The 19,244-nt window shown below is 46.0% G+C and overlaps 1 protein-coding gene across 6 annotated transcripts in view; it reads right to left on the reverse strand.

Annotated features, from left to right (window-relative positions):
- LOC147105258 (uncharacterized) overlaps positions 1 to 19,244 on the reverse strand; it is a 159,091-nt gene that overhangs the window by 15,455 nt on the left and 124,392 nt on the right. For all 6 annotated transcript variants that reach the window (XM_086011431.1, XM_086011433.1, XM_086011432.1 and 3 more), the window contains one exon: positions 16,577 to 16,645. In XM_086011431.1, coding sequence (XP_085867557.1) covers positions 16,577 to 16,645 — 69 coding nt within the window. The remainder of the gene's footprint in view (positions 1 to 16,576; positions 16,646 to 19,244) is intronic.

The following is a 19,244-nucleotide window of genomic DNA, read 5'->3' on the forward strand; positions in this document are numbered from 1 at the left end:
TCCTGGGACTAGGGACAGGGTCACTGGCAAGGCTTGGAAGCTAAGCAGGGCCAGGCCTGGTTAGTACCTGGTAGGGGTGACCATCAGGGAAGTACCAGGTGCAGAAGGTCACGGAAGGAGCCCCGAGGAGGGGCGGTTGGTGAGAAGGTCACGGAAGGAGCCCCGAGGAGGGGCGGTTGGTGAGAAGGTCACGGAAGGAGCCCCGAGGAGGGGCGGTTGGTGAGAAGGTCACGGAAGGAGCCCCGAGGAGGGGCGGTTGGTGAGAAGGTCACGGAAGGAGCCCCGAGGAGGGGCGGTTGGTGAGAAGGTCACGGAAGGAGCCCCGAGGAGGGGCGGTTGGTGAGAAGGTCACGGAAGGAGCCCCGAGGAGGGGCGGTTGGTGAGAAGGTCACGGAAGGAGCCCCGGGAGGGGCGGCTGGTGAGCAGGCCCGGGCATCGGGCTGAAGATTGTCGGACAGGAGGAATGGTGGAAATGGAATGGCAGCGCGCACAGACGCAGCGGCTTTGCTTCTCCCAGGATGGTGCTATTTACGTTAATGTTATTTGTACTGGACTCATGGGAGCTTGCAAGATCACATTTCGTTGTGCATTGTACAATGACAATAAAGTTGAATTATTAATTAATTATTATTAAATTCAAACTTACCTGAATGATGTGTGTGTCCCTTTAAGAGCTGGAGACATCGCCACTGTCAGCCCTGGCGTACTTAGGACCCTGCGTTGAATTCAGCACTAGGGTCACAGTTTACGTTGGTGACATTAAGTTGGCGTTACACGCAGATTGGCGTCATTATGCTGCCATTTTTTTCCCAGGGCGCTGCCAGTTACCGGCAGCGCAAAGTGGGAGAGCAATATGGCGGCGACCGCAGGAACCGCCACCAGCTGGCAAAAGAGTGGCAGCCGTCATTTTATCACCATTTCATGGTGCTACGGAGCGGCGCTCAACAGATGAATTTCTAGCCCCTAATCCCTTAATACCCATGGCCGGCAAAAATCTATCAATCTCAGATTTAAAATGATGAATTGATCGAGCATCGACTGCTTTTTGTGGGAGAGAGTTCCACACTCCTACCATCATTTGTGTGAAGAAGTGTTTCCTAATTTCTCTCCTGAATGGCTTGGCTTTGATTTTAAGGTTATGTCCCCTTATCCTAGACTCCCCCACCAACAGAAAAAAATTCTATCTCCTCTAACAATTCCTATCAAAATCCTAAAAACCTCAATCAAATCACCCCTTAACCTTTTATATTCCAAGGAATACAAGCCTAGTTTATGTACTCTCAACTCATAATCTAGCCCTTGGAGCCCTGGTAACATTCTGGTGAATCTCAGAACCTTTCTGTCTCAAGTTTCTCCATGACCATCAATGGGTGAAAAAATTGGTTCCAACAGCCTTCAATTCTGCTCTCTGATTGCTTCATACTGACAACTTCTAATTCCAGTGAAATAATTGATTTTGTTTGTGAGATGCTGACAAGCTGGCACATGGGTTAAAAAACTGTCAATTTAAAAAGCCAGTGTTTGGCATGCATGAACACACAAGACTTCTACTTTTCATTTCATTCATGCTTATGGATTCAGACAACCAATAAATCTACTGTCTCTTATGTATGATTAAAAATCTGCAATGTTAATGACTGTGGTTTAATATACTGCATAAAATTATATAGTTGCACTGCCTGGCTCAAAGCGATGACACTTTGCACGGAAATCGCTTCTCCATTTGGAAACTATTCCCACACATAGTGAATGATTGTGCTATGTGTCATTAATGACAAGAATGTGCAGCTTACGTGAGGATTTAGAATAGCTACAGCATGTGCCAGCTGCTGACTGCTATGTACTAGAATGGATACTTTTACTTCTGACAGTATGGGGCAAGCATGTCTTTATGTACTATTATTATATGCTGGTACACTATGGTATATATAATGACTCAAAATAGCAATCAACTTCCACTTTATATTGTGAACATTCTAGTTCTTGTTGAGATTTGAATTTGTTCTTATTCTATCAATTTACAGAAACAGTAAAGTGCATATGAGCCTCCTTCTGTGCTATAAACCTCTAATGGTTCTATCAGGGGAGGGCATGAAACAGAAACTTTTCAACCCTAAACACCAGCCCCACTTATCACTGCGATGAATTCTGCTGAGTTCGCTTATATAAAATACACGATGGGTATGGTATGGACTGACACAAAGTCAGCATTGACAAGACAATCCATCGGGGCTTTGAAACTCAGAAAATGGCAATTTATCTCAGCTTTGTATTGAATATTATTTTCAATGCAAGTTTTTGGTTACTTTTGGCCAAAAGCTTTGGTTGACAAGTGTTTTAGTTGCTGCAATTATGATTTAGAAAATGAGTATTCCAATAGTTTTGAGTTATTTGGAAAGGGGAGAAAAGGATGAAAGGAGGGGTGCGAGGCAGATCAGATGACATCAGGAGCTATCCTTACCCACAATGTCATCACGGAGAGCAGAGGCACACTGGACTTGCAGAAAAACTCTCTTCACAGACTCCATTTCTCCAGGGAGACAGTGAATGAATTGTGCCATCTCCTAGAATCTGACCTTCAGCCAATCTCCAGCACAATCATAACATTGCCTGTGGCTCTCAAGTCACAACAGCTCTAAACATTTATGCTCTGATTCATTCCAAGCTGCCATAGAAGCCAACAGCAATATCAGTCATTCTGCATTATCCAGGAGGTGATCGATGCATTAGCACCAGTATCAGAAAAATCAACTGATAAATGTGAGTTGAATTACAAATTTAAATATCACAGCAAGAATTCTGGTCTCCCCATTCTATAGTATGAGCCACCATTTGAGTTCTGGGAATGGACAAGATAGTGCATGAACAGGCAGCTTTGTGAAAGCTATTACGAAACAACCATATAGGTTTCCTTTTTTTCCCTGTGTTTTTGATGGCACAGATATGACCTTACCATTGTAAGAATAAGCTATTTGCTGTAAGAGTTTGCTATAACTTGACCAAACTTAAAAGTTGATCAAATTTAATATACCAGCATGCTTCGAGAGGCTGAGAGGTTGGTTCCTGTGGGAACTTCGTATGAAAGCTGTTAATCAGATAAGGAAGCCACAGACCCTGAGCAGGAACAAATGGTTGGGCATTACAAAGACAGGAACATCTTCAGGCAAATGGTGTGAATGGCCTTGGGGCCCACTGATAAGAAGAGGAAAACAACGTCCGACCATTTGTCACAGTTTGGGACTCATACGCATTGAAGGGCCTGCCCAGGTTTTTAGGGTGTAAGAGATGCTGTCTTAAGACACTCAGGGCTGCAGTCAGGGGCGACCTGGTCAGTTGCCAGAAATCATACGCCTAGTCACTGCCGGATTGACCACTCGCTGGTGTTAGTACACATGTAGAGTGGGCTTATTATCGCTTGATCTTAAAGTAAATCTGTGTATGCTGAGGTACAATTGGGAGTTATTATACCCTACATAACTGTTGGATGCTTACTTGTAATCTCTTGCTGATTTTAAGTAAAATATGTTTTTCACAGATTCATTGGGTTTTGTGTTCTCTGTTCGACGGGTCTGAACTTTGGAAACTGTTGGACGGGTTAAAGGACAAGGGTGAATTTAAATGTCTTACATCATACAGCAGGATGATTACCTGCTGCTGCACCTTGATTTATTCAAGTGCTACCGACAAAAATCAAATTCAAACCTGCTAAGTGCAACAATTTTACAACCAGTAAAAAAGGTGGGAAATCAAAGTCTTCACACCCAGAGCAAAATGACAGACTCATTACCAGCAGCAGGGGCGTGGATTCTGTTTTAATTTGGTAAGTACAATGAATCATTCTGAGAAGCGCTGAAGACCTGGTGTTCTGTGCAAGGACATACAAGGGACAACTATCTGGGTCCTTGTTGAAATCAAACAATTAAAAATGAACTCTGGGCCATTCTGCACATAAATAGAATGGTTCCTGTAAAAATTAGGGCTTCTGTATCCTTATGATCAAGATGTGCAGTACACGTCCAAATTAGTGTGTCAGCTTCTGTCTTAAAGGATATAAATCTTCTGAGTTGTTTTCATTTTGGGAATACATTTTACAGTAATCTTCAGTGAGGGAGGGATGCTAAGGTGGCTGTGGGAAATGAAATGAAATGTAATCAGTGTGATGTGATGGCACGTGGCACAACTAGTAAGAATTTACAGCACAGAAACATGCCATTTGGCACAACTGACCTATGCCAGCATTTATGCTCCACACAAGCCAAGACCATAAATTAATATTATCATAGTATCTGCTGTTCATGTTGCGCGCTTGCCTTGCAGTGATGACACACTGCAAAAATGTTTTTCCATTGAAAACAACCTACACTGTTACAACTTGTTGCCATCTTACCACACATTTAGAAACCACCCATGAAATGACATGGGTCCTTGAAGTGCAGCCAAGCAGTTTCCGTTCCCATAGAGCCAGACCATGACCAAGCTAAACATCTGAGGTCCACCCAAGCCGCAGGAAACACTGTGCGTGTTTCCAGGTGTAGAAAAGGCCTCTGATTGGGAAATAGCCTGATACTGCAAGGTTGAAAAACCTGTTACAGTCTACAGAGGCAGGGATCCTGAAATTTAAAACGAGTGAAACAAGCAAGGTTTTGTCTAAAAACATCTTGAAGGAGTGAAGTAGGCCACAGAGCAATCCACTTGTCCAACAGTGCCATTGAGATTGTTTTTGAATAATGAGGCAGTACACACCAGAGCCCCAAGTAGAGCAGCACAGGAGCTGGAGCAGGAGTTGGTTACCTCCAGTGTAAATGCCCTTTCCACAACACTAGACTCATGGAAACAGTGCCTGAAAATGTTCAATGACTTTAGCAGGCCAAGGTTAGAGAAACCATGACGGGCATTAATACAGTATACAAATCCTTAAAATCTTTAAATGGACACCCATGAGATAGTGGAGTGCCCTTTACACCCCAGCCCCACCTGGAACTGTTTCTCCACTCACATCCTTATAATCATTCAACCCAAAAGAATCCTCCCGTCTAATGCAGCTGATTATAATCCTCCCATCTAATGTAGCTGATAATTACATGTAGATGTCATTATACCAACTATAGGCTGCATGCTGACACTTGGGTCTTACTGCACATCAACTTAACAATTGCAACTTAATGTGTTTTGCATCTTTCCTTGTGCTCAGCATCAAGGATCACTCCCACAAAGCGAGCCCTAACTCCCTACAAACTCCCATCAAATATCTGGATAATTGTAGCAAAATCAGAGGTTGAAAATAAATTATTGTCACTGTATTCAGCATCACATGAGGTCCTTTATTTGAGACAGCAATAAAATAAACTAAACAACCTATCAAACTCTGGCTTAGGTTATAAACTATAGAACAACTTTAACAACAATAATAAGCAGAGCGTAGCTGTTCATTTTCAGAACATAATAATAATAATAATAATCAACTTTATTGTCATTGTTAGTGCACAAGTGCAGTACAACGAAATGTAGGCTTGCGGCTCCCGAGAGTGTACATTTAGATTAAGACATTTAACATGTCTTCTGCACTAAAATTCACAGTGAACCTGGTTCTTAAAACATATCTCAACAATGACTTTACATGGAATTTGTGACGCATCTTTCCCCTGTTCGAATCTCCTGCCTCTCTGCCTCTCTGATGGTTTCAGAAGGACTGCTGAATTGGGGAAAGTCTGTCCAACTCCTTTGAAGTTCCACCCAGAACAAAAGAAATCAAATATATTTCTCTGATGATTGCATCTGATTCTACGGGATGTCAAAGTGAAACTGGGCTGAACCTTGTAGAAACTGTCTCTAAGGTGACAACTTCATGGTTCTGCCTAATTCAATAGTCTACATGTAAACTTCAAACTGGAAGTATATGCAAATACACCTTCACAAAAAGCCAAAATAGACCATTGTCCACCAATAGCTGCAGGGGCAGTCCACTTGGCACTAGTTGTAACTGACCTTCTGAATTTACTGAATAAAGCAATCAGGTAAACATGGTTGCAATTTAAGGTGTTAATATATTAATATCTCTCCGATACCAACACCAGACATACTTAGGCTGCTGTACATCAAGTAGACTGGGTTATTTTCTTTAGTGAATCTGGTTTTCAGCCCAAAGTGCCATAACAAAAAAGCAGAACAAATAAAAAAACACACACACTGTGGAAAAAAGCTGCATTTTGTTACAACTTGTTGTTTCTTTTACGCTTCTTGCAGGAGCAGGCAACCCATGAGAACCATGAGCGATCATTAACATGTGGTGGACCCCTAAACTGCAATCTGTACACTGCTGCAACTTTGGGAGGCCGGCCATTCTGAAAAACTGCACAGCCCTCTCGTGCTTCCATCAGCTGTTCATGTGGAAGCATATGAACTGCGTAGCATGAGTAAACAAAGCACCCATGACTTGCTTCACACATCTATGCACAGCTGATTGCTTTACATTCATGATGTCCCCACTGTAACGATCAATAACATGTCATTCTATAGTGGACACTAGGTGGAGCCGTAGAGCTGTGTATAGCTGTATGTATAAGACTACACTACCCAGCTGTATATATATTAAGACTACATTACCCATGAGGCACTAGGCTACCCACAAGGCAGCAGTCAAGATGGAAGCCTCTACAGATACAGTACCTAGTCCACATGTGCTCAATAAAGTAACTAGCAAAAGCTAGCTGTGTTCATAATAAGAATGTCTATTTATTAATGAACATAAGACCCACTGGCAGCTTGAAACCACCCTGATGCATAAATGCTGAGCACGATTGTAAATCGTCCAGTATCTGGCAGGGCTGTGGTGGAATTTAGCAACAGGTCTGATTGCAGCATGTATCATAACTCTGTGAAGGCTTCCCTGGTGAATCAAGCCACCGTTGGCAGTCTCCTCAGACAAGTGTAGGGTGGAGCACCTCTGACTCTATTCTGATGTGGCTGTACCAACAGCTGGGTGTAGCCTGATCTATCTTGCATCCTCCCTCTGTTGGTCCACCCAAGAAGTAGAGATACAGGGAAATTCCCAAAGGAAACCCCACTGTGGCACAAGGAATAGGCTAAAGGCAGCACCACAGCAATAGAAACATAGAAACATAGAAGATAAGAGCAGGAGTAGGCCATTTGGCCCCTCGAGCCTGCTCCGCCATTCAGTACAATCATGGCTGATCATCCAAGTTCAGTACCCGCTCCCTGCTTTCTCCCCATGCCCCTTGATTCCTTTAGCCTTAAGAAATATATCCAACTCCTTCTTGAATATATTTAATGAATTGGCCTTGACTGCCTTCTGTGGTAGAGAATTCCACAGGATCACCACTCTCTGGGTGAAGAAATTCCTCCTCATTTCTGTCCTAAAAGGCCTACCCCTTATCCTTAGACTGTGACCCCTGATTCTGGATTCCCCGACCATCGGGAACATCCTCCCTGCACCTAGTCTGTCCAGTCCTGCCAGAATTTTATAAGTTTCAATGAGATCCCCTCTCATTCTTCTAAACTCCAGCAAGTACAAGCCCAATCGACCCAATCTCTCCTCATACGTCATTCCTGCCATCCCAGGTATCAGCCTGGTGAATCTTCGCTGAACTCCTTCCATGGCAAGAATATCCTTCCTCAGATAAGGCGACCAAAGCTGCACACAATACTCACGATGTGGTCTCACCAAGGCCCTGTACAACTGCAGCAAGACATCCTTGTTCCTGTACTCAAACCCTCTCGCTATGAAGGCCAACATAACATTTGCCTTCTTAACCGCCTGCTGTACCTCCATGCTTACCTTCAGCGACTGGTGCACAAAGACACCCAGGTCTCGTTGCACTTCCCCTTCTCCCAATCTATTGCCATTCAGATAATAATCTGCCTTCTTGTTTTTGACACCAAAGTGGATAACCTCACATTTATCCACGTTATATTGCATCTGCCATGCTTCTGCCCAATCACCCAACCTGTCCAAATCATCCTGTAGTTTCTCGGCATCCTCCTCACAGCACACACGCCCCCCCAGCTTTGTGTCGTCTGCAATTTTGGAGATGACCACAAAGACTTTTCAAAGACCTCAGCAACAACAAGAGAAAAGCTCCCTATTGGTCTCTTTAAACTAGCTTTTGTATGGAGCTCAGTGCCCAGCAAACCTGATTGCCAAGCTTACATGGCCATAAGAACATAAGAACATAAGAAATAGGAGCAGGAGTAGGCCAATCGGCCCCTCGAGCCTGCCCCGACATTCAATAAGATCATGGCTGATCTGATCCTAACCGCCAATCCACTATCACAGAACCATCTCCTGAATCTAACAGAATTAGACACACGAATTAGGAGCAGGATCAGGCTACACGGCCCCTGGGCCCGCTCCGCTACCCACAGGGCCATGACCGATCCGAACCTAGACTCATGTCCAAATTCCTGCCCGCTCCCCGTAACCCTTAATTCCCTTTACTTCTAGGAAACTGTCTATTTCTGTTTTAAGTTTATGTAATGATGTAGCTTCTACAGCTTTTTGGGGCAGCATATTCCATGGACCTACCACCCTCTGAGTGAAGTAGTTCCTCCTCATCTCAGTTTTGAAAGAGCAGCCCCTTATTCTAAGACTATGCCCCCTAGTTCTAGTTTCACCCATCATCGGGAACATCTTCCCCGCATCCACCCGATCCAACCCCTTCACAATCTTATATGTTTCAATAAGATCGCCTCTCATTCTTCTGAACTCCAATGAGTAGAGTCCCAATCTACTCAACCTCTCCTCATATGTCCATCCCCTCATCCCCGGGATTAACCGAGTGAACCTTCTTTGTACTGACTCGAGAGCAAGTATGTCCTTTCTTAAGTATGGACACCAAAACTGTACGCAGTATTCCAGGTGCGGTCTCACCAATACCTTGTACAACTGAAGCAATACCTCCCTATTTTTATATTCTATCCCCCTAGCAATGAAAGCCAACATTCCATTGGCCTTCTTAATCACTTGCTGCACCTGCATACTAACCTTTTGAGTTTCGTGCACCAGGACCCCCAGATCCCTTTGTACTTCAGTACTTTCCAGTTTCTTGCCATTAAGATAATAACTTGCTCTACGATTTTTCCTGCCAAAGTGCATAACCTCACACTTTCCAGTATTGTATTCCATCTGCCAAATCTCTGCCCACTTACTTAGCCTGTCGATGTCCCCTTGCAGGTTTTTTATGTCCTCCTCACTCACTACTTTCCCTCCCATCTTAGTATCATCTGCAAACTTTGATATGTTACACTCGGTCCCCTCCTCCAAATCGTTAATATAGATTGTAAAGAGTTGGGGACCCAGCACTGACCCCTGCGGAACACCACTAGTTACAGGCAAAGGAAGCAGTGCAAAATGGATGTAAATTATAGAAAATCATATGAATTGGATCATGGTCACTCACTTGTGCATCCACCCACAAACCATTATTAAGCATTCGTGTCTTAATATTCCATAACATAATTTACAAGCTTTTATGTTTAAAACAACCAAATGCCACTTTGTGTTTCAACAGAAATGCATTACAAAGTGTTAGATCTGACCTCAGAGGTGACCTCTGACCTCTCCTTACATGTTTTGTAAGACACCAACTGCTCACAAGCCTCAACATACTGTGTGAATTTGTGTATTCACAGTAATTTGAGCTCTCAGCTGCTTGTGCTCTCAGCTGCTCATTCTCTTCAATTTGACTGTGTAAACAGAGGGAAAAGGAGTTAGTCAAAGCACTTCGTAACTTTGTGTCCCGAGCTTGGCACCGTGCACTGATCACTGAGGACATTTTTTTATTGCTGTGGTGCAGCCTCAACAGGTTGTGGCAGAAAGTACACTCACATTACAGAAAAGTAGTGCCAATACTTATAGTGCCAGAAATTTTGAAGAATCTAGATAAAGAAAAACTTTAATTAATTACAGTGTGGCAAAACCACTAAGTGACTTACATAATTGTCTGTAACCAATGTTATTACCTCTAGCATTAATTGTCTGTAACCAATGTTATTACCTTTCAAGTTGGCTCTGGTTAAACAGAGCTAGATCGACAACATCACGATCTGACGCGATGATGTCATCACGTGGGTCACGTGACGTCCCCTTTGGCGGGAAACGTGATGACGTCATGACGTCAGAGGTAGAGGGCGGGACCAGCCAGTCCTCGTGTGGATTGAAAGAGAAAAGACCTGTTTTGAGCTTCTCCTGTAGTTTCTTGTTTTGTAAAGTTCTTAGACAATAAATTCAGTTTTTTAACTTCCAGTAAGTTATAGATTCTTTGTTAGGAGTGCAGAGACTCCTACATTGGTGACCCCGATTCCTCGTGATCGTTTTTCGCGGTGAACACCGAACACAGGCCAGTGATGGAGGCCAACGCAGTGGCCTTGAAGCTCCCCCAATTCTGGGAACAACAGGCAGCCTCTTGGTTTGTGCAAGCCGAGGCGCAATTTGAGCTCCGCAACATCGTTCAGGATCAGACCAGATATCTCCACGTGGTCTCCGCCCTCGAGAGCTCGACGGTGATGTGCCAAATAACTGCCCGAATCCGAAGTTAAAGCTTAAGACTGAAGCCTTTTATTAAATAAGAATCATGGCAGAGTTAACAGAGTCCATCATCGACCGAGCCCTTGGTAGAACATACCAGAAGAGGGGCGGGGCCAGGGAGGAGCATTAGTGGTTCCCCCCGGTGGAACATTCCAGACATTACAAGTACAAGTACAAATATCAGAACACAGTTATTTCATCACAGACGGCGTCGAGAATCATCAGCCTGCTGGAGAGTCCTCCGACTGCTGACAAGTATGTCGCCATCAAGACACGATTGCTGCAGGTATTTGGTCTCACCAAAGTGGAATGCGCTCGCCGTTTACTGGCTCTACCAGGGTTAGGAGACTCCAAACCCTCGGAAATGATGAGTCATATGCTGACTCTCCTGGGGTCCGAGCCCCAGTGCTTTCTGTTTCGCGAACTGTTCCTTACTCAACTTCCTGAGCAAGTACAGGCGTCCCTCGCCCGAGCAGAAACCGCAGACTGCATCGCGCTCGCCGAAGAGGCGGATAAGATTTACGCGGTCCGGCAACAATACTGCGCCCTCGCGCAATGCCCCGCCACGAAGAGCCCGGCCCCGGCTCCGACAAAGGCGCCTCCGGCGACCGGTTTCTGCTACTACCACGCTCGTTTCGGCCCGAAGGCCCGCTGCTGCCGCTCGCCATGCACTTTCGTTACCAGACCGTCGAATAGACCGCTGTGAGTCAAGCACGCCGGTCCCGGTACTTCCCCCGCAGCCGCGATGGCGATCGGTGCTTCCGGGAGTCTCACCTACGTAACCGACTCCATCTCCGGCCGTCGTTTTCCATGCGACACGGGGGCGCAATGCAGCATACTGCCCGCCTCAGTCATAGACCTTCGCTCCGGCAGCCGTGGTCCCCCTATGCAAGCGGCCAACGGGGGTTCGATCCGCACTTGCGGGAAGCGCCTCGTCCGAGTATGTTTCGGTGGACAGTTTTTCAGCTGGAATTTCATCACCGCTCAAATCTCACAGGCCCTGTTGGGTGCTGACTTTTTAGGCGCCAATGGCCTGTTGGTGGACATGAAAAATCGACGCCTCGTTCATGCCACCACGCTCGACGATATTTCGGGGACGCGCAGCACAGCTGCATCACACACGATTTCATGTGCGCGGCCGCAGCCCGACGATTTCCCCGAGCTGACGAAGCCCAACTTTTCGGCTCTGACTGTCAAGCATAGGGTGGAGCACCATATTTCGACTATCGGCTCGCCCGTTTACACCAGGGCGCGACGTTTAGAGCCCAGCAAGCTAGCGGCAGCAAAGGCAGAGTTCGCCGTGATGGAAAAAATGGGGATCATCCGTCGGTCCAGTAGCCCCTGGTCCTCCCCGCTCCACATCATCCCCAAGCCCGGCGGGGGATGGCGGCCCTGTGGGGATTATCGCCGCCTCACTGACATAACGACGCCCGACCGCTACCCCATTCCCCATATACAGGACTTCTCAGCACATTTGGCGGGGACGTCCATCTTCTCCAAAATTGACCTCGTCCGTGGTTACCATCAGGTGCCGGTGCACCCTCAGGATGTCGAAAAGACAGCGGTAATTACCCCCTTTGGACTCTTTGAATTCCTGCGAATGCCCTTTGGGCTTAAGAACATGGCACAGGCGTTTCAGCGCCTCATGGATTCAGTCCTGCGGGACCTTGACTTTCTGTTTGTTTATTTGGACGATATTCTGGTTGCCAGCACCTCCAAGGAGGAACACCTTGAGCGCCTTTGGGTCCTTTTCAGACGGCTTCAGCAGCACGGCCTCATCGTTAACTCGGACAAATGCCGTTTCGGCCTATCGCAACTGGATTTCCTGGGCCACCGCATAACCTCCACGGGGGCAACGCTACTTCGGGTCAAGGTGGAAGCAATTGCGGCATTCCCAAAACCGAAATCCGTGAAAGCTTTACAGGAGTTCCTGGGGATGGTTAACTTCTATCATCGTTTCATCCCCAGGGCTGCACAGCTCATGCGTCCTCTATATGAGGCCCTCAGAGGCTCGACGGGAAAGGACCCTGTGGTATGGTCACAGGACATGGATCGTGCTTTCGAGGAGACGAAAGCCGCACTCGCCAATGCGACCCCCTGCCGGGAGCCACCATCGCTCTCACGACAGACGCGTCAGACTACGCGGTGGGGGCCGTCCAGGAGCAGTGGGTCGATGGTGTGTGGCAACCCCTGGCCTTTTTTAGCCGCCAGCTACAACGGCATGAATGCCGGTACAGTACTTTCGATCGAGAGCTGTTGGCTTTGTTTTTGGCCATCCGCCATTTCCGTTTCCTCCTCGAAGGACGATGCTTCATCGCGTTTGTCGACCACAAGCCATTGCTGTTCACAATGGCCAAGTCTGCGGAACCATGGTCGGCTCGGCAGCAACGGCAGCTGACGTACATATCGGAGTTCACCACCGACATCCGACATGTGGCCGGCAAGGACAACATCGTCGCCGATTGCCTATCCTGCGCCGCCGTCCAGGCCGTCCAATTGGGCATTGACTACGCACAGATGGCGGTTGACCAAGCGGACGACCCGGTGACCCAGGGTTTTCGTTCGGTTCCAAACAGCCTCCAGCCGAGGGATGTGCCTTTCCATTCCGCAGGTACCACTCTGCTCTGCGACGTTTCGCTGGGTGCACCCCGTCCGATCGTCCCGTCTAAATGGCGTCGTACGATTTTCGATGCCTTACACGGCCTATCGCACCCTGGGGTGCGGGCATCGCAAAAACTGCTGGTCTCCAAATTCGTATGGAGGGGAATACGCAAGGACGTCAGGGACTGGGCGAACACTTGTGTTGTTTGCCAACGGTCCAAGGTGCAGTGCCATGTCAGAGCCCCGCTCGCCACCTTCGAGGTCCCGGAACGGCGATTTGATCATATTCACATTGACTTAGTGGGACCACTCCCACCTTCCCGGGGCTTTACGTACCTTTTGACGATGGTAGATCGCACCACGAGGTGGCCGGAGGCAGTTCCCCTGACATCCACCACATCAACGGACGTTGCTCGAGCTTTCGTTTCATCCTGGGTAGCCCGTTTTGGTGTCCCTGCGGATGTTTCGTCGGATCGGGGGCCGCAATTTTTGTCCGAACTGTGGAACGAGGTGATTTCTGTGTTGGGCGTTAAACTCCACCGCACTACGGCCTATCACTCACAAGCGAACGGCTTGTGCGAGCGGTTCCACCGCTCCTTGAAGGCGTCGCTCAGGGCCAGCCTGCTGGATGCATCCTGGGTCGACAAACTACCGTGGGTGATGTTAGGACTCCGTACGGTGCCGAAGGAAGATCTCCAGTCGTCGGCGGCGAAGATGGTTTACGGGCAACCGCTTCGAGTCCCAGGTGAATTCCTGCCGTTACCTACGCGACCATGGTCCGCGGCCACACAAAAAGAGACCCTCCAGGATGCGGCCCGCTGTTTCCGCCCAGTTCCGACCTCACGGCACGGTTTGCTTTCGTCCAACGTCCTGGGGGAGTTGTCGAAAGCCAAGTTCATGTTTGTGCGCCAGGACGGCCATCGTACCCCGCTCGCACCGCCGTATGCCGGACCCTTCAAGGTTTTGCAGGCAGGGGACAAGAGTTTCGTGATTGACGTCGGGGGCAAACCGGATCACATCTCTGTCGATCGCCTGAAGCCTGCGCACCTGGACCTCGAACGACCGATCGAGCTGGCGCAGCCTCCGCGCCGCGGCCGGCCGCCGGCCGCTACAACACCTGACACCGCCGTACTGCCTACCACTTCGCCGCCTGCTCAGCGTTTTCCCCTCCGGGAATTTCGGAGTCGGTCCAACAGATTTGTCTGACCTCCTCAGCGATTGACTCTTTTCGTTAAAGACAATTCTGGGGGGGGCGTATGTGGCAAAACCACTAAGTGACTTACATAATTGTCTGTAACCAATGTTATTACCTCTAGCATTAATTGTCTGTAACCAATGTTATTACCTTTCAAGTTGGCTCTGGTTAAACAGAGCTAGATCGACAACATCGCGATCTGACGCGATGACGTCATCACGTGGGTCACGTGACATCCCCTTCGGCGGGAAACGTGATGACGTCATGACGTCAGAGGTAGAGGGCGGGACCAGCCAGTCCTCGTGTGGATTGAAAGAGAAAAGACCTGTTTTGAGCTTCTCCTGTAGTTTCTTGTTTTGTAAAGTTCTTAGACAATAAATTCAGTTTGTTAACTTCCAGTAAGTTATAGATTCTTTGTTAGGAGTGCAGAGACTCCTACAACAGCATGTTTTACATCCTCAAATCATCACAAACTGCTTAATTGTCATAACATTTCTTTTGAAGTGAGGCCACTGTTGTTTTGTAGCCACAGCCAATTTGAAACACAGCAAGCTTCTGTAAACATTAGCCTGCAATGAGCTGAATGACCAGTTAATCTGCTTTAGTGGTGTTGCCTGTGGGATGTTAAACAAAGCAGCTGGCAGCGTGATCATTTTCTTTTTCCACAGGTTCAAACTAATGTAAACAGCTAAATAACAACAGAAAATGTTGGAAAAACGCAGCAAGCCAGGCAACATCCATGGAGAGAAATTAGAGTCAACGTTTCGGGTCAAAACCCTTTAATGTAAACAGCTGCCTGGCTAACATAGTTCAAAATTCATTGCAGACTTCTGTTTAATATACCTGTCATATTGGTAGCTTTCATTTTGTCCTACCTTAGACTCATAACAACTAAAGTCAAATTCATACGATAGCAAAATACTGCAGATGCTGGAAATCTGAAACAGCAACAGAAAATGCTGGAAAAACTCAGCATGGATGTTGCCTGGCTTGCTGAGTTTTTCCAGCATTTTCTGTTGTTGTTTTAAAGTCAAATTCATGTTTTTTTTCTTGTATAAAATTCCTCTGTCTGATATTTTAACGAAGGTATTAAACTGCTTTAACTTCATGGCATAATTTGAAACAACCAACTTGTTATCTATACTGCTACATTACTACATTGTTATCTATACTGCTACATTACTTCTTATACCATACAGCTGAATTTTTCTAGCAAGCCTCTTGTGAGACCCCTTATCGAACACCTGCTGAAAATCTATATACAAAACATCTTCAGAACTCCTGTTATCTATTCATGTAGTCACTTCTTCAAAAAATTCTATAAATTTGTCAAATATAACTTGCCGTTAACAAATTGAATGGCGGAGCAGGCTCGAGGGGCCAATTGGCCTACTCCTGCTCCTATTTCTTATGTTCTTATGTTCTTATGTTCTATGCTGACTGTCTTTGATTAACCCATGCATTTTTAAATGCTCATTAATTTTATCTCAAATTATTAATTATAAGAGCTTGCTCACAACTAACGTGAGAGTAACTGGTCTATAGTTACCCTGTTTATACCCTTCTCTCTTCTTGAACAAAGGTGAAACATTAGCTACTCTCCAATCCCAATGATACAATTTTCATATTTAAGGAGAATTGAAAAATTTGGCATGGGGCTCTTCTATTTTCCCTCGTGTTCAACATGACACCAGGGCCCACCTTAAGGTTCTGCGGTTTATTTTAAGAAGAAATCCATTTTTACAGTTATCTCTGACAGTTGTCCATATCCTCCTCTAGTACACCTACATTTTCACTTACACCATTATTTGTAAAAACTGATGTAAAGTATTTATTTAATATCTCTGCCATATTTTAATTCTACACAATTAAATTCCCTCCTTCATTCCTGAGTGGTCCTACATCATACATCTCATCAATAATCCTCCATTTAAACTATATAACGTACAATGGACATTTTGAAGCACTTCTCTCCATATATACCTGGAATTACTTACCTCTGGTGTATTTGCACCTAAATTCATTTACCTATTTACTGAGGAAGCCACGAGAAACCAAGTTGTTTCACTGTAAGTTGACCTACAGTTGCTGACAGGGCAAAGAATATTGGCATTGCTGGTTTAAAGATCAAGAAATAGGTAACTAGAGAAAGGCACTATTACTTCAAAGTACAATGATATCCTTAATTTAGTTGCATAAATTACTTGCATAGAATTCTTTCATTTTGATTTCATTACCTTTTCAACAGCATCGGCCTTGTTCTCCCACAGACTGCGTTTGTTGGCTACATCCCCCGGTCTGATATCCTGGAAACACAAAGCAACATCTTTCATCTTTAGGTACCAGCTCACAATGGCATTTGAGTTTTTGTGGTTCCAGCACAGTATGTACAAACCATAGTTAATGAATAAAGTAGAAAACATATACCACATTTGTTGTGCTGTGTCTGAAATTGTTGTCAATAATCTACTGGTCACAAAACCTTTTCTCAACAATGGTGTTCCTTCTGTAAAGTTTTGTCGTCCCAGATTCTAATGAGTTGTTTTAATTGTGAAGTGCATTTACTGAGGTAAATTTGCTCTGTGTTTCTCTCTGGCATTTCAGCACACTTCTCACACTTTTGTTTTGCAAGTTATTATCTCCCGTTTTGGTTACATCTCTACTGAATTTGTGGTGCCCCAGTCCTCTGCCAACAACAGCTTGTAATTATAATGCTCCTTTAATGTACAACGCATCCAAGTCCACTTTGTAGAGAAATACCAGGAGGAACAGATATAAAGCCATGCGAGAGAAGTTAATAGAAGTGACTGATGGAGAGGTAGAAAATGTGGATTTTTAGAAGACCTTTAAAGGAGGGAGGTCTTTAAAAGGTTTGGGGAGGGAATTTCAGAGAGGAACGCTACAGTGACTAAACGTTCTGCTTCCAATGATTGGGTGAAAGGAGGGGGGATACACAGGAAGCCAGAGTTGGAGCATCAAAAGATATGGGAGGGAAAGTAAGGCTGTAGGAGATTGCAGAGATTGGGTGAACTGAGGCCATAGCAGGAGCTGAAGACAAGGATGAGGATTTTATTTTGGATGGGTTAGGGTTCAGGAAACCAATGTAAGTTACTAAGAATGGGGTTAATGCATGAATGGGACAGGATGCAGCAGCTGTATTTTGGACAAGTTGGAGTGAATGGAGGGAAGATAAGAGAAGGCCAGCAAGTGTGGAAGTGACAAAAGGAGGTGATAAAGGTTTCAGCAGATAGGTAAAGGTGGAAGTGGGCAATATTACAGATTTGGAAGTAAGCAGGCTTGGTGATAGAGAAGATGTAGGGTGTGAAGTTCAGCTCAGGGTAAAACACAACACCAATGTTGAACATGGTTTTGTTCAGTCAGAGTGAATGCCCAGTGGAATGGATGGTATCTGTGGAAAAGAAATGGTGTTTGAGGCAGGCATCAAAACAATGGTTTCAGTCTTTCCAATGCTTAGCTGAAGGAAGTTGTGACTCAACCAAGACTTGATGTCAGACAGTCAGTCTTACTACATGGGGTGAAGAGAAGTTGTGGAGTGGTAACGTTAGGTGGCATCAGCATGCATATAGAAGATGGCCCCATGCCTGCAAATGATACCACCAAAGGGCATATAAGGAAGAGGAAGGGGGTAAAGATAGATCCTTAAAAGTCTCCACAGGTGACAGTGCAGAGGAGCAAAGAGAAGCAATCGCAGGTTTGCATTTGCTTTGTCCAGTTATTAGGAATAGAACCACACAAGAGCACTTATAGGGAGCTGTACAACAGAGAGATAGTGGAGGAGGATATCATGGTTAACCATGACAAATGCTATAGCAATGTTGAATAGGGTATTAAAGCCATAGAGAGCATACAGCATAGATTGAAAGAATGAACTTGTATTTATAAAGACCTTTCACAACTTGAGGATGGCCCAAAACATTTCACAGCCAATTAAGTACTTTTGACGTGTAGTCACTGTTGTAATGTAGAGAACCACAGCAGCCAATTTGGACACAACAAAGTCCCACAAACAACAATAGCCATATTCACAGAGGATGTTGTTCTTGACTTTGGCTAAGGCTGTTTCAGTGCTGTGAGATAGAAAAACCCAAACTGGTGGGTTTCAAACAGAGACTTTCATGAGAAATGGGCACAGAGCTGAGAGGTGATGGGCAAACTCAAGGACCCTAGAGAGGAGAACAAGTTTAGAGAGGACAGTTGGGTCAAGGTGGATTTTTTGAGTAGGGAAATAAAGACAGTGGCCTAGAAATTCAGTATAGCCACGTTTGGGGCGCTACAGCCGGGCGTTTGCTAAATTTAGCGCCCGGCGCAACTTAGCGCCACCTTCGCCAATATTCAGTTGCATCGCCCCAAGAGGTTGCTGCTGCGCTAAAGCAGGCGATGCACGACTATCATAAGGCGCTAAGCCGGTGAGCCGAGGCGCTAACACCGAGGGCGGGCGCAGCGCAGGTGCGGTGAGTTTCTGAATGAAGGCAGACACGCTGGCGCCGGTCAGCTCTTAAAAGGGGAGGGTCGACTTGTTTGGCTGCCATGCCCTGCACACTGCAGCCCTGAAGTAAGGCCTGACCATTGCTGGTTCATCAGTTGTATGCCCTGGACCACGGGGAAGCCCGCTATTCTTCCAAATCCCATTGCACGCTCTTGCTGCTTGTCCAGGGTCATGGGGAAGGAGATGTACTGACGTCTCCTTCTGAAAAGGGCATTGTTCACCTGGCAGATGCAGCAATGTACCGCGAACTGGGAGATGTTGGCAATGTCCCCAGTAGCGGATCGGAAGGAGCCGGTGGCATAGAAGTTGAGAGCCACCGTCACCTTCACTGCCACCGACAGAAATGTCCTGCTCCTCAGCTGTGGCTGCAGATCTGTGCGAAGCAGGTGGCAGATCTC

The sequence above is a fragment of the Somniosus microcephalus genome, chromosome 18 (genome assembly GCF_052327205.1).
Source record: "Somniosus microcephalus isolate GS21.2 chromosome 18, FLI_Smic_1.0, whole genome shotgun sequence".
Classification (NCBI taxonomy): domain Eukaryota; kingdom Metazoa; phylum Chordata; class Chondrichthyes; order Squaliformes; family Somniosidae; genus Somniosus; species Somniosus microcephalus.